General features: G+C 49.5%; 1 protein-coding gene across 1 annotated transcript; it reads right to left on the bottom strand.

Moving 5' to 3' along the window:
- Positions 1 to 2,232: 2,232 nt before the first annotated feature.
- PBK (PDZ binding kinase) lies at positions 2,233 to 14,835 on the bottom strand. Its single transcript, XM_069728449.1, has 7 exons — positions 14,678 to 14,835; positions 10,691 to 10,787; positions 9,374 to 9,516; positions 8,471 to 8,640; positions 5,876 to 6,005; positions 2,735 to 2,917; positions 2,233 to 2,647 (listed from the first exon to the last, which is right to left on the bottom strand). Exons 1-7 carry the CDS (start codon positions 14,736 to 14,738, stop codon positions 2,445 to 2,447), a joined length of 987 nt encoding a protein of 328 aa, XP_069584550.1. The 5' UTR covers positions 14,739 to 14,835; the 3' UTR covers positions 2,233 to 2,444.
- Positions 14,836 to 16,235: the final 1,400 nt, after the last annotated feature.

Here is a 16,235-nt window from a genome sequence, read left to right as displayed (position 1 = left end):
GGGTGGAGTCTGACTGTGGATGCTGATCCCACCGGGGACAAGACACGGGCAGGCAGGCACGGCTGTGACACTGGCTGACGGACGGGTACGGCAGAGGCACTGACGGGCGGACTGGCTTGACGGAGATACATATAAACATAAGAATGAATGACCTCGGGGAGATCAAAACATCCAACACCGCAGAGACACCATCACGTGTTTCTCAACGCAAGCAATAAATAGCCAGGTCTTTCACCGGGAAGGAACAACCATGGGAAGGGCAGCATCCAAAAAGGAAAACCACCTATGCCAAAACATGGTATCCATCCACAGACAGCTGTTTCGGGGTATTTGCCCCTCATCAGTGTGGAGTAGGAAACTGGCTATTAGGAGCAGTGTTCTGGATCACTGCGTTGAGAAACACGTGATGGTGTCTCCGCGGTGTTAGATGTTTTGATCTCCCCGAGGTCATTCATCCTTATGTTTATAGTCCTTTTACTAGGCACTGCTCCTAATAGCCAGTTTCCTACTCCACACTGATGAGGGGCAAATACCCAGAAACAGCTGTCTGTGGATGGATACCATGTTTTGGCATAGGTGGTTTTCCTTTATGGATGCTGCCCTTCCCATGGTTGTTCCTTCCAGGTGAAAGACCTGGCTATTTATTGCTTGCGTTGAGAAACACGTGATGGTGTCTCCGCAGCTTTTCTACATGCATTGACGGAGATGCAGGCAGGCGGACAGGGCTGATACTCTGGTAGGAACTGGTATACAGGGTGTATGGAAACAGGTTAGAACCTGTTCAGACTGGTGAATATAAACAAACAGGTAGAGACGTGAACGGCAAGTTGCTGAACAGAGGTAGAGCAAGAGCAAAGCAGAACCACAGGAGGCCGAGCCAAGAGCAGGAGGCGGAGCCAAGAGCAGAGAAGGCGGAGCAAAGAAGGAGGCGGAGCAGAGAGAGCCAAGAGCAGGAGGCGGAGCCAAGAGCAGGAGGCGGAGCCAAGAGCAGAGAAGGAGAAGGCGGAGCAAAGAAGGCCGAGCTAAGAGCAGAGAAGGCAAAGCTAAGAGCAGGAGGCGGAGCCACACACAGAAATGCAGGAGGCGGAGCCAAAAGCTGGAGGCAGAGCCACATGCAGAAACGCAGGAGGCGGATCCAAGAGACGTAGAACCGCAAGGAGCGGAGCCAGGTAGAACCGCAAGGAGCGGAGCGAGAGCTGAGCGGAGCCGCAAAGCAAAGCCGCAGAGTGCAGAGCTGAGAGCAAAGCTGAGAGATACAGAACCACAGGTTGTGGCAGAACTGAGCAGAGAGAAGCAGAGCCACAGACAGTGGCGAACAGAGCAGAAAGATAAGGTGGAGGTACACACAGCAGAGTGGGAAATGACAAAGAAGGAGCAGGAACGGACATAGACCAGAGTTCAGACAGGAACAGACACACAAACAGAACACAGATGAAGGCCTGCTAATTGCAGCCCTCTGAGACAGGAAACAGACACGACCTGGCAGCTCAGTAGCAAGTGCTAACTGGGGGAAATAGTTTGCTCAGGCAAACTCCAAAGGGTGAGGATGCCTTAAGTATCAGAGGGCTCAAGATTATTGGCCAGGGACACCTTAGGGAGGTGCACACAGTCTCAATAAGAATCCGGAGTTGCTGGCGCCGCCCCCCTATGCACACACAGCCAGGAAGTGTACACAGAGCAAGCCGCCATGGAGCACATGGCATGTAATAGGCAGGTGGGGAATGGAAGCCCATGCAGTGATGCCGGCAGGGTTGTTACACCTTCAACACTAAAAAAAAAGTTAGATGTAAACTATCAACAGCAATTCACCAGTGCAAGGTGTGAGCATATAAAAAGGAGAGGAGCATATAAAAAGGAGAGGAGCATATAAAAAGGAGAGGAGCGGCCAACACAGAACAGCCGAGACCATTCAGGACGAAAAACTTCAGGAAGGTGAAGCAGATCTAATAAGTGCAGGGGTTTGTGTAACCAGTTGCCTCGATCTTCTGGTTCTCACAAGGGGCAATATTACAGTATTTATATTCTTGTACACAGGGGCAGTATAACTGCTATAACACCATGTGCTGAAGGGCCTTTGGTAGTGAGGGCAGAGTATTATCGTACAGAATTTAATGATCGCCATACAATGAATTTTTTTTTTTTTATAACAGGCCACTACATGTTTTATTATTATGTGAATATATAGGGACACTTAGAAACATAAATATAAGACAAAACAACATAAAAACAAAATCCTTTTCACAACTCTTTAAACATCTGTATCTGAGGTGCAGTCCTCTCCCTCTCCTCTAGGGGCGCTCTTTCAATCAACTACCTCCTCTATAGTTCCGCTTATTTTAACAATCTAACCCTCCTAACAGAACTGGAAACTTTTTCTATGGAAGATGAAGCATTAAAACTGTAAAACCGGCAACTTAGCAGATAGATGGCGGCCTATAAAATATTCATTGGATATTCTCCGCCTCTAGGACCTCCACGATCAGTGCAGCAGAGGGCCTTTCTTTGGGGTCCTCACTCGAGCACATGAAAAACAGTTCTATGATCCGCTGATAGGAGTCGTCCAGCTCGTCCACGTTGAGCGCTGGCCGTGTCCCCAAGGCTTCGTAGTAGGCGTCCTCGTCAAAGTCGTCTTCATCGAACGAGTCCTCTGTGGACCGACAAAAAAAAAAAAAAAGGGATCAGAAAGTGACCAAGATCTGAGTGTCCTACACTGCCGGGTCCTGACAACACCCACCTTCATCACCGTTGTCGTTTTCTGGTGGCAGGTCGACATGAGGGATGGACAAGGTCATCATCTCCCATAGAGTCAAACCAAAGGCGTAGATGTCAGACTTATCGGAGATGACACCGAATTCTTCCAGAGCCTCCTTGGGTTTCCAGGATTCTGTGCCAACGTAATACGAGTCTGGATCACTCACTAAAAGCAAGGAAAAGTAATAGTGAAACGAGTACAGAAAGACTAGTCTGGTGAAAAGTAAGGAAGAGACACCTAGGAGTGAAACACGTATAGGAAGACGGGAACAGCTGAAGCCAAAAGCCTGTGGAGCCTCAGAATCAGGTTTGTAGGCTTTGGATGTCGGAATCGTGGCACGTTCGGGGAAGCGCTTGACTACAGTGGACATGCGTGGGACTTATTTTTCCTAATAAACTGATGAACGAGGGACAGTATCATGATTTTATTTCTCTCTCTAAGATTTTCAGGTTTCCATTTGTGCTTTTTATTTTTAAATAAACTTTTTTGTATTTTTAACGTTTCAGTACGGGGTTAGTAATAGGGGGCGTCTGATAGACACCTCCTTATTACAAACACCATGGCTTGATGCCAGCTGTGTGTTTAGACAAATCACGGCCAACGTCAACCCTCAAGCCCTATTAACCGGTTTGCCACCGCACCGGAGTAAATGAGGAAGAGCGGAGGCTAAGGGCCAAAATAGGCGCAACTAATGGGATGTGCCAATTCTGGGGCGGCTGCGGGTTGGTATTTTTAGTATGGGAAGCGCCCAATAACCAAGGACCTTCGCAGCCTGATAATATCAACCCCGCGGCAGTCTGCTTTACCTTTACTGGTTATCAAAAATAGGAGACCCCATGTTGTTTTTATCATTAATCAATAAGTATGTGATACGCTGAGTCGCTGACTATTTTGCAACTTTTCCCACCTACAAAGAATGGAGAGGTCGGTAATTTTTAGTGTAGGTACACTTCACCTGTGAAACGGAATCTAAAAGAAAATCCATAAAAACCATGTTGTAGGAGTTTAACTTAATTGCATTTTATTGCATGAAATAAGTATCTGATCACCGACCAGATAGATGTCCTGTAAATATTTAAATGACAAGCCCCTTACATATAATAAACTAGCACACTTTAGTCCCTTTCATGTGGCACTGAAAGGGTGTTTAGCCGTATATAACCAATTAAATTTATTAAAAATGGCATTATTTTTATTAACCAGCTGAAAGAAAGCAAACAGCTGGCGTTATTATTCTGGGAAAGGGCCATATCAGTGCAGCATCCCAGCCTATCAATATTAGCTCACAGCTGTCTTCGTAACGTTAACTGGTTATTAACTATGGGGGACCCCCAAAAAAATGACAGGATTCTCCTCCCCTGTTTTTAATAACCTGTAAAGGCAAAGCAGAAAGTTGCGGGCTGATATTAATAGGTTAGAAATCTCCATGGTTATTGTTCGCTTTCCAGACTAATAACACCAGCCCTCAACCACCCCAGAAATGGCGCATCAATTAGATTGCAAATTTTGGTGCTTAGCCTTTGCACTTCCCAATTGCCCTGGGGGGTTGGCAATCGGCATAAGGATTTTGAGCTGTGTAATGTCCGCTGACACCAAGGACAGGGGTTAGTAATGGAAGGGAATCTGTCAGACACACTCCTTTAATTGTAAAAAGCACTTTCCAACAATTACCCTCTTTTACCCATTTATGACCAAAAGTAAAAGTACGGTAATTCAAAGGGTCCGCCGTAATCCATATTATGGACGTCCCACGAGGCGGTGACCACTCACCATGGCCGCAGGAACACACAGAGGAGCGTGAGAACCCGGCTGCTGCAGTGACAAGCGGCGAGGTCATTAAGGTTACCGCAGGTCACGGCTGGCGGCTATCACGGTGACTAGTTTGAGCCTCTGAGGACAGTGTGTGAGCTGGCCAGCTGTGAAATGCTGTACCGGAGTTCCCAGCTGGCGGCTCATACAGATGTTACAGTGAGAACCGCCGGCTATGACCTGCGGGAATCTTAATGGCGCCACCGCCCAGGCTAATTACTGCCGCTGGTTCTCGCGCTTCTCTCAGTGTGTTCCATCAGCTGCGGTGAGCAATGTTACCGCTCATCACAGCCTCCAGATGTAGCAGAGTCGGGGATCGTTGTGGGACGTCCATATTATGGATTATGGCGGAACCTGTGGATTTTTTTTATTATTGCAATAAAAAAGGGTAAAAGGGGGTAATTGTCGGCAAGTGGTTTTTACAATTAAAGGACTTTTTCATGTGTTCATTTCTTTTGACTACGAGGTTAGTAATGGGGTGTCTGATAGACGACTTTCCATTACTGACCCCTGGGCTTGATATCAGCAAACATTACACAGCTGACATCAACCCCATTACCACAATTGCCACCGCACCAGGGCAAGGCATCTAAAAAGAATGTGCCATTTCTTGGGTGGCTGGGATTATTAGTATGGGGAGAGGCCAATACCATGGTCCATTCATGCCTATTAATATTAACCCCCAGCTGCCTGCTTTGCCTTAGCTTAATAAAAAAAAAATAGGGGGGAAGCCAGCATCATTTTTTGGGGGTCCCCCTTAAAAGAACCAGTAATTGCTAAACAGACAGCTGTGAGCTGATAATAGGTTGGGAAGGTCCATTGATTTTGGCCCCTTCCCAGAATAACACCAACAGATCACAGCTGTCTGCTATGCCTCAGCTGGTAATTATTAGCTAAATATAGACAGAAAACTACACGCACAAAGCACTGATTATATATCTCACTGACTTTTTTCTATCCTGAGGCTTCTGGCTGTGAATTTACTGTACTTGGCTGATGAATTGCCTCCTTTGAGAGGTGTGAGTAAAAATTAGATGGCACACGCATGGTTCGTGCGCTTTACGATTTTTCTTTTTTTCCGCATCCATTGACTTGCAATGGCGAGTGCGATCCGATTCTCGCAGACAATCGTTATGGCGATGTGGTGGTAGTGGGGGATGCTGTAATCTCCCCCAACTGGACAGGCCATACACTGCGACTGCGGGGTGGGGTTGGTTGCAGGTTCTCCATCTCCCAAGGAGGGACTCAATTTAAGAAAATGAACCCACAGTCCCCGAGTCCTCGCGTGGCCTCCTAACCTTCCACAATACTCACTGATCATGTTCTCATCCAGCGGCAGCGACACCCCAACGTCGCAGATTTTGATGGACTCGAAGTCGCCCTTGATAACTATGTTGGTGGATTTGATGTCTCCGTGCAGGATGTTTTTATCGTTGTGCAGGTACTGAAAAGGGAGAATAAGACGATACCATAGACTGTAGAACATAGGTACAGGCCCGACCTATGACAACCCCTACTGCGCAGTGAAGGTATGACAGGCAGAGGGGCGCTCTCATTTTCTGAGAACCTATATTTTCCGGTCACTGGGGTGGGATGAGCGCTTGTTCTTTACCGTACGAGTCAAGAAGATTTATATGAGTGGGAAAATGCCAAACTTTTCTTTTTCAAATTTCCATGGGGATCTTGAATCTGTAACTCCCGTTACATACTGCTATATATTATACACACACACACACACACACACAATACAATCATATAGCAGTATGTAGCTAAAATGAGGACCAGCATGGTCGCCATGTCAATTCATGTCATGTAGGATCTCTCCCCGTCAGCTGCAGCTACGTCCGCAGAAGACACCGGTCAGGAGAACAAGGACTTGGAACCAACAGTAAATACGAAAAAAAACGCAGACTTGGTGAGCGCTGCAGGAAGATTAGAATCCAATGCCAAGTATAAAATCCTTAGATTTAAGCCAACACGTTTCGTAGCCGATCTGGCCCCTTCCTCAGGCACATAACGACTGGATATTGCTCATGACCTTTATAGGGGTCATTGATGACTTCGTTTCACAATAAAAATTACATACATTTGAAAAAAACAGCACTTTTTATACTCACATTATTAGGTAAATTAGCTAAAAATTCTTATCAAATATTATAAATACATAAGAAACTGCATTTGACGTTCATGTCTAGCACAGAGTTCTAACATTCAATCTCATCGCTCTGATTACTGACAGGTTTGAGGGGTTCTGCTATGGGCACCAGTTTCACCCCAAATTACACCAATCTTTTCAATTCCTCCCACTTAGCCCAGTCCTCCCTACTGGTGGGCCACATCATCTTTTACAAAACGTTCATTGATGTTTTTTTTTTTTTTTTATATGGACAGGCACACTCCATAAGGCAGATCTTTTCATGAATAAGCTTAAAATGATAACCCTGGTGGTGGGGGGGAGGGCGGGGAAAAACTTTTTTTTCAAAATTTTCAGGACCAAAATAGAGTTTTTGAGAGGGAGAACAGGGCAAGATCATCACAAGTCGACATTTCAAAAAAAAAAAAAAAAATGTGTGACGTTAACAGTTACCTGGAGCTCTCGAGTGAACATTATCCAAAATGCATCCACAATGTTCCTTATGGACAGTATAGACGCATCAGAAAAAAACTGCACATGTGATGGCGATTTTGAAAAGAAGTCAAAGTTTTACAAAAAAGATTTGAAGACAAATAATACCTCCCCCCAAGTATAATGGCCAATATCCTGTCATGCACGTGAGGAAGGGGCCATAATGGCTGCGAAACGCATAGTCTGAATAAAAGGATTTTATACTTAGCATTGCATTCTCATCTTCCTGGCAGCACACACCAAGTCTGTTTTTTCTCTAGTATTCATGGTCACACCTCGTAGGACAGAGTAGGTTTAATGCCGCTGAAATGCTTGACAACGGCATTTAAATTTTTGTCAGCAATGATCAGAGCTCAGCTCCGGTTGCTGCTGTAACAGGCAGATGGCGGTTGCATGACAGCTCGTGAGCTGACGCCATACCCCCCCAACCTCCTACATGACAGACATATCAGTCATTGGGCTTTCAGGGGTCATGCAGCCAATCTCCTTCTCCGTGTAACAGGAACAGTAGACCATATATTGGGCAGCTGTAAGACGGTAGAGGGATGATTGGTGCACTACAACAGAGTGGGAGCATTTATCCTTCAACTACAGTGTGGGGGAGAGGGTTATTTTCCTCTAATTTAACGACGTCAGAAACTAAAAATTAATCTCTGCAAACGCGCTTTATAAGGAATTTTGGCCATTTTCTTCTGCATCCTCTATGCATCACCGTACATAGTGAGGGATCAGTGACTCGTTTGTGAGCTCCTTCTGTGGCCTGTATGAGAGCCAGGGGTCCGCGGCTACCAAACTAAACACCAGTGTCTCGCAAATCTTTTTGTTCACCCCTGGTCAGTACCGCTCGGTCTCTCTTCCACCCAGAACCATCTACTGTGAGGATTTAGACTTGGTCAGAATTCATCACAGAAGATAGTTCAGGAGAAGGTAGATGAGCCTTACGGACCAAGGGGAGAAGCTCACTGATGGATTCACTGGTCCCGCACCCTGAGCCTTCTATGTACTGTGATACATAGAGGATGCAGAAGACAAACAGTGCAAAATATTCATAGGAAGGTACTTTGGCAAAAATGATAATAAAAGAAAAGAAATACATGAATTTCGGTTACAAAAAGACCAAGTTTCTGCAGCTTTCATTTAGGGACAGGAAATTAAAAGGGCCTCATGTGGCCCCCAACTACATGATCCTGGTGGCCACGGGTTGATGACCTGTTACCAGTCATTGCAGCTTCCCTTTTATTACAAGGGGTCCCATTCTTTAGGGTAAAGCTATGACATCGTACCTTCAGCCCCCGCGCCATGCTCAGGGCCACCTTAAGAATGGTGTGGGCAGGGAACGGGCCCAGTTTCTTCTCGCTTCTCTCCTCTATCAGGTTGTTCAGCGACTTCTCTCCGCCGTACTCCATGGCGAGGCAGAGGCTGCCATCTTTGGCCTTGGTCAGGCCTCTGTAACCTGAGAAGGATAGGTGATACAACCTGTGAGTGAGTCACTGCATGTAAGGATGTGTTCACACCAGACAGCTTTTATTTTTTGGAAGTGTGATGACCCCTTTTGGCCGACACCAGAAAACAACCCACAGGATCAGAAAAAATGTGAACATTGGTAGACAAGTCCTGAAAAATCAGGGTTCAATGACAACAGCAGCATCTAAGTGGTCAGACGGCCCATCATCAGCCTCCTGGTGACCGGCGGCAGGGGAGGCCGGGGACTGAGCATCGCCACCTTTCCCAACACTTTGTTGTAGGAACGGTATATCTCGGCCTCTACGGCTGACACAGTATCCCACATCCGGTCCCATCTCCCCTGAAGAATGGTAGATGAAGCGCATCGGACACCTTTCTAATCGATCCTTGGGAAATGTGTCTTTCCTACAACGACGATCCCCCCTTTGTCTTTCCCATACAAGGGATCATCTGACCCGGACCACTATCAGGACAGCGCCAGGACCGGCTGAGATTGGTTTCTCTAATTTACGGCACATTACTACTGATTAGTGCAATCCCGTAGCAAGGCGATAACCGCTCATCAGGTCATTTATGGGATTATTGTACTGATTGTCAACCTCTGGCTGTTCTATCAGATTATAGCAAAACCTACAGGTTATTACTTCTTCCCGGGTGAATCCTAAAACCAAAAGGAAACAAGGCGAAGATGATGGACCCATCAACAGCAGTGTTCTACTCACCAACAATGTTGGGGTGTTGTAGGTTTTTCAGAATTCTGGCCTCATTATTCAGTCTCGACTCATAGAGGCTCTTACTGGACTTGTCACACTGTTTATTCACCTTCTTTACCGCCCAAGGGGAATGAGATAAACCTTTCGGTGATCTACCAAAAAACAAAATGCTTATTCTCTAGAGCTGAACTCACTATTCTGCTGGTGCACTCACTGTGTACGTACATTACATTACTGATCCTGAGTTACATCCTGTATTATACCCCAGAGCTGCACTCACTATTCTGCTGGTGCAGTCACTGTGTACATACATTACTGATCCTGAGTTACATCCTGTATTATACCCCAGAGCTGCACTCACTATTCTGCTGGTGCAGTCACTGTGTACATACATTACTGATCCTGAGTTACATCCTGTATTATACCTCAGAGCTGCACTCACTATTCTGCTGGTGCAGTCACTGTGTACATACATTACATTACTGATCCTGAGTTACATCCTGTATTATACCTCAGAGCTGCACTCACTATTCTGCTGGTGCAGTCACTGTGTACATACATTACTGCTCCTGAGTTACATCCTGCATTATACTCCAGAGCTGCACTCACTATTCTGCTGGTGCAGTCACTGTGTACATACATTATATTACTGATCCTGAGTTACATCCTGTATTATACCTCAGAGCTGCACTCACTATTCTGCTGGTGCAGTCACTGTGTGCATACATTACATTACTGATCCTGAGTTACATCCTGTATTATACCTCAGAGCTGCACTCACTATTCTGCTGGTGCAGTCACTGTGTACATACATTACATTACTGATCCTGAGTTACATCCTGTATTATCCTCCAGAGCTGCACTCACTATTCTGCTGGTGCAGTCACTGTGTACATACATTACATTACTGATCCTGAGTTACATCCTGTATTATACCCCAGAGCTGCACTCACTATTCTGCTGGTGCAGTCACTGTGTACATACATTACATTACTGATCCCGAGTTACATCCTGTATTATACCCCAGAGCTGCACTCACTATTCTGCTGGTGCAGTCACTGTGTACATACATTACATTACTGATCCTGAGTTATATCCTGTATTATGCTGCAGAGCTGCACTCACTATTCTGCTGGTGCAGTCACTGTGTACATACATTACATTACTGATCCTGAGTTACATCCTGTATTATACTCCAGAGCTGCACTCACTATTCTGCTGGTGCAGTCACTGTGTAAGTACATTACTCTGTATATATATGTAGTGACTCCACCAGCAGAATAGTGAGTGCAGCTCTGGATGGGCAGCTTATGCAGTGGACTTCACCTTTTCATGAGATAGACGGTGACTCCAGTGCCGTAACCAAACTTCTTCATGAATGGTGAGGCTGGGACGGCAAATGAGGGGGACTGTGCGGAGGGCCCTGCAATAGAGGAACACAGCAGCTGTGTTAGAAGATCACAGTCGGTAGATATGATGCCGCTCTGCCCGCTGTAGTTACTGTTATGTTACGCTTTCTACTAGGGTTGGCAATATTACAAAAAAAAAAAAAAAAAACTCAAGGGTTTTTAAGGTTGTAAACCATACTCCATTTAAATATAAATTTGCGCTCCCGGCGGTGTCGGTCAGGTGCTGATATCACAAAACGCCAGAAGAATCTGAAGCAGCACAAGTGTCACACGATAAAGGCCGCGGTGATGACAACAATGAAACCCGTCACACAGGAAAAATGCTGTGGATTATCAGTCACCTGATGCCCTGGGATCACTGAGGGCCCCGGACACCGGCAGGGGCCCAGGGAAAAGTTTACACAGCAAGAAAACAGGAAGAAAAAAATCCACCCCAAAAGCTGCCGGACTCGCTATGGACTTGTCAGGCCGACTTCCAGTCTTCTGTGGATTTGCTGTGGGGACTTTTCACCACACAAGTAATAGCCGTGACCCCCCAGGGGTGGGCCGAGAACCAAACAGGGGGCAACAGCGGCCTCATTACATGTTATAGAGGAGTCACAGGCCAGAGCGGACGGAGAGGGGCGGGAAAGGGTTAACCCAGGTGGGGCCACGTCCGTCACTATGGGGCCGAGCGAGACAGAAGCATCATATGGCCGACATATATAAGAGGGTCTTCACAAAGAAAGGTGAGAGGTCACCCCCCCACTGTACGACGCCCCCACCCCCAATAATACACCCCCGGTATAATACACCCCCATCACTGTACGACGCCCCCACCCCCAATAATACACCGCCATCACTGTACAACACCCCCACCCCCCGGTATAATACACCCCCGTCACTGTACAACACCCCCACCCCCCGTATAATACACCCCGTCACTGTACGACACCCCCACCCCCCCGTATAATACACCCCCGTCACTGTACGACGCCCCCACCCCCGTATAATACACCCCGTCACTGTACGACACCCCCACCCCCCGGTATAATACACCTCCGTCACTGTACGACGCCCCCACCCCCCAGTATAATACACCCCCCATCACTGTACGACGCCCCCACCCCCCGGTATAATACACCCATCACTGTACGACGCCCCCACCCCCCGGTATAATACACCCCCATCACTGTACGACGCCCCCACCCCCCGGTATAATACACCCCCCATCACTGTACGACGCCCCCACCCCCCGGTATAATACACCCCCCATCACTGTACGACGCCCCCACCCCCCAGTACAATACACCCCCCATCACTGTACGACGCCCCCACCCCCCGGTATAATACACCCATCACTGTACGACGCCCCCACCCCCCGGTATAATACACCCCCATCACTGTACGACGCCCCCACCCCCCGGTATAATACACCCCCCATCACTGTACGACGCCCCCACCCCCCGGTATAATACACCCCCCATCACTGTACGACGCCCCCACCCCCAATAATACACCCCCGTCACTGTACGACGCCCCCACCCCCCGGTATAATACACCTCCGTCACTGTACGACGCCCCCACCCCCCAGTATAATACACCCCCCGTCACTGTACGACGCCCCCACCCCCCGGTATAATACACCCCCCATCACTGTACGACGCCCCCACCCCCCGGTATAATACACCCATCACTGTACGACGCCCCCACCCCCCGGTATAATACACCCCCATCACTGTACGACGCCCCCACCCCCCGGTATAATACACCCCCCATCACTGTACGACGCCCCCACCCCCAATAATACACCCCCGTCACTGTACGACGCCCCCACCCCCCGGTATAATACACCTCCGTCACTGTACGACGCCCCCACCCCCCAGTATAATACACCCCCCGTCACTGTACGACGCCCCCACCCCCCGGTATAATACACCTCCGTCACTGTACGACGCCCCCACCCCCCAGTATAATACACCCCCCATCACTGTACGACGCCCCCACCCCCCGGTATAATACACCCATCACTGTACGACGCCCCCACCCCCCGGTATAATACACCCCCATCACTGTACGACGCCCCCACCCCCCGGTATAATACACCCCCCATCACTGTACGACGCCCCCACCCCCCGGTATAATACACCCCCCATCACTGTACGACGCCCCCACCCCCAATAATACACCCCCGTCACTGTACGACGCCCCCACCCCCCGGTATAATACACCTCCGTCACTGTACGACGCCCCCACCCCCCAGTATAATACACCCCCCGTCACTGTACGACGCCCCCACCCCCCGGTATAATACACCTCCGTCACTGTACGACGCCCCCACCCCCCAGTATAATACACCCCCCATCACTGTACGACGCCCCCACCCCCCGGTATAATACACCCATCACTGTACGACGCCCCCACCCCCCGGTATAATACACCCCCATCACTGTACGACGCCCCCACCCCCCGGTATAATACACCCCCCATCACTGTACGACGCCCCCACCCCCCGGTATAATACACCCCCCATCACTGTACGACACCCCCACCCCCCGGTATAATACACCCCCCATCACTGTACGACACCCCCACCCCCCGGTATAATACACCCCCATCACTGTACGACACCCCCACCCCCCGGTATAATACACCCCCGTCACTGTACGACGCCCCCACCCCCCGGTATAATACACCCCCCCATCACTGTACGACGCCCCCACCCCCCAGTATAATACACCCCCATCACTGTACGACACCCCCACCCCCCAGTATAATACACCCCATCACTGTACGACGCCCCCACCCCCCAGTATAATACACCCCCCATCACTGTACGACGCCCCCACCCCCCGGTATAATACACCCCCCGGTATAATACACCCCCCATCACTGTACGACGCCCCCACCCCCCGGTATAATACACCCCCGTCACTGTACGACGCCCCCACCCCCCGGTATAATACACCCCCGTCATTGTACGACGCCCCCATGTACGACGCCCCCACCCCCCGGTATAATACACCCCCGTCACTGTACGACGCCCCCACCCCCCAGTATAATACACCCCCGTCACTGTACGACGCCCCCACCCCCCAGTATAATACACCCCCCCATCACTGTACGACGCCCCCACCCCCCAGTATAATACACCCCCCATCACTGTACGACGCCCCCACCCCCCGGTATAATACACCCCCCATCACTGTACGACGCCCCCACCCCCCGGTATAATACACCCCCCATCACTGTACGACGCCCCCACCCCCCGGTATAATACACCCCCATCACTGTACGACACCCCCACCCCCCGGTATAATACACCCCCATCACTGTACGACGCCCCCACCCCCCGGTATAATACACCCCCGTCACTGTACGACGCCCCCACCCCCCGGTATAATACACCCCCATCACTGTACGACACCCCCACCCCCCGGTATAATACACCCCCCATCACTGTACGACGCCCCCACCCCCCGGTATAATACACCCCCGTCACTGTACGACGCCCCCACCCCCCGGTATAATACACCCCCATCACTGTACGACACCCCCACCCCCCGGTATAATACACCCCCATCACTGTACGACACCCCCACCCCCCGGTATAATACACCCCCATCACTGTACGACGCCCCCACCCCCCGGTATAATACACCCCCGTCACTGTACGACGCCCCCACCCCCCGGTATAATACACCCCCATCACTGTACGACACCCCCACCCCCCGGTATAATACACCCCCCATCACTGTACGACGCCCCCACCCCCCGGTATAATACACATAACTGTGATTTCATACCTCGCCCTTCATATATAACTGATGACATCACACAGCCCACACCACAGAGTGACGCCCCTGTTATACAGCTATAACGGCCCCCGCCCGCACACGCTGATCCCCCGGGGTCCCGCTCTCACCGAGGCTCCTGCCCCTCTCCACCTTACGGGGGGTCTTGAAGCTGCTTTCTGCCTTCTCCATCTTCTCCGTTTCTGCCGTTACACACGGACTGCTCCCGCCACACAATTCAAACCGAAGCGAGCGCGCTCCCGAACCTGACGTCACCCAGAGCGACAAGCGTGCGCGTATAACGTCTCAGAGCGCGCACGTAGTGACGTCACCGCCAGCATGCATTGCGGCAAAGAAGGAGGAGGGAGGGGCTCTGTGTGATAGCAATATGCTGAGCCGTGTATCTAATCCTGTGTGATACTGACTGCTGAGCCGCGTATCTAATCCTCTCCTGTGTGATACTGTCTGCTGAGCCGCGTATCTAATCCTCTCCTGTGTGATACTGACTGCTGAGCCGTGTATCTAATCCTCTCCTGTGTGATACTGTCTGCTGAGCCGTGTATCTAATCCTCTCCTGTGTGATACTGACTGCTGAGCCGTGTATCTAATCCTCTCCTGTGTGATACTGACTGCTGAGCCGCGTATCTAATCCTCTCCTGTGTGATACTGTCTGCTGAGCCGCGTATCTAATCCTCTCCTGTGTGATACTGACTGCTGAGCCGTGTATCTAATCCTCTCCTGTGTGATACTGACTGCTGAGCCATGTATCTAAACCTCTCCTGTGTGATACTGTCTGCTGAGCCGTGTATCTAATCCTATCCTGTGTGATACTGACTGCTGATCCGTGTATCTAATCCTCTCCTGTGTGATACTGACTGCTGAGCCGTGTATCTAATCCTATCCTGTGTCATACTGACTGCTGATCCGTGTATCTAATCCTATCCTGTGTGATACTGTCTGCTGATCCGTGTATCTAATCCTATCCTGTGTCATACTGACTGCTGATCCGTGTATCTAATCCTATCCTGTGTGATACTGACTGCTGAGCCGTGTATCTAATCCTATCCTGTGTCATACTGACTGCTGATCCGTGTATCTAATCCTATCCTGTGTCATACTGACTGCTGATCCGTGTATCTAATCCTATCCTGTGTGATACTGACTGCTGAGCCGTGTATCTAATCCTCTCCTGTGTCATACTGACTGCTGATCCGTGTATCTAATCCTATCCTGTGTGATACTGACTGCTGAGCCGTGTATCTAATCCCATCCTGTGTGATACTGTCTGCTGAGCTGTGTATCTAATCCTGTGTGATACTGACTGCTGAGCCGCGTATCTAATCCTCTCCTGTGTCATACTGACTGCTGATCCGTGTATCTAATCCTATCCTGTGTGATACTGACTGCTGAGCCGTGTATCTAATCCTGTGTGATACTGACTGCTGAGCCGCGTATCTAATCCTCTCCTGTGTGATACTGTCTGCTGAGCCGCGTATCTAATCCTCTCCTGTGTGATACTGACTGCTGAGCCGTGTATCTAATCCTCTCCTGTGTGATACTGACTGCTGAGCCGTGTATCTAATCCTCTCCTGTGTGATACTGACTGCTGAGCCGTGTATCTAATCCTCTCCTGTGTGATACTGACTGCTGAGCCATGTATCTAAACCTCTCCTGTGTGATACTGTCTGC

The sequence above is a fragment of the Ranitomeya imitator genome, chromosome 5, assembly GCF_032444005.1.
Source record: "Ranitomeya imitator isolate aRanImi1 chromosome 5, aRanImi1.pri, whole genome shotgun sequence".
NCBI lineage: Eukaryota > Metazoa > Chordata > Amphibia > Anura > Dendrobatidae > Ranitomeya > Ranitomeya imitator.
The sequence above is the reverse complement of the archived record's forward strand: the minus strand, read 5'-3'. Positions and strand labels throughout refer to the sequence as shown.

Excerpts from the sequence above, each read along its gene's own strand:
- PBK (XM_069728449.1), bottom strand. The coding sequence starts at position 14,738 with ATGGAGAAGGCAGAAAGCAGCTTCAAGACCCCCCGTAAGGTGGAGAGG. Across the intron at positions 8,641-9,373 it reads ACAACACCCCAACATTGTTG|GTTACAGAGGCCTGACCAAG; the intron begins GTGAGTAGAACA and ends TATCCTTCTCAG. Across the intron at positions 6,006-8,470 it reads GCATGGCGCGGGGGCTGAAG|TACCTGCACAACGATAAAAA; the intron begins GTACGATGTCAT and ends CTCCCTTTTCAG.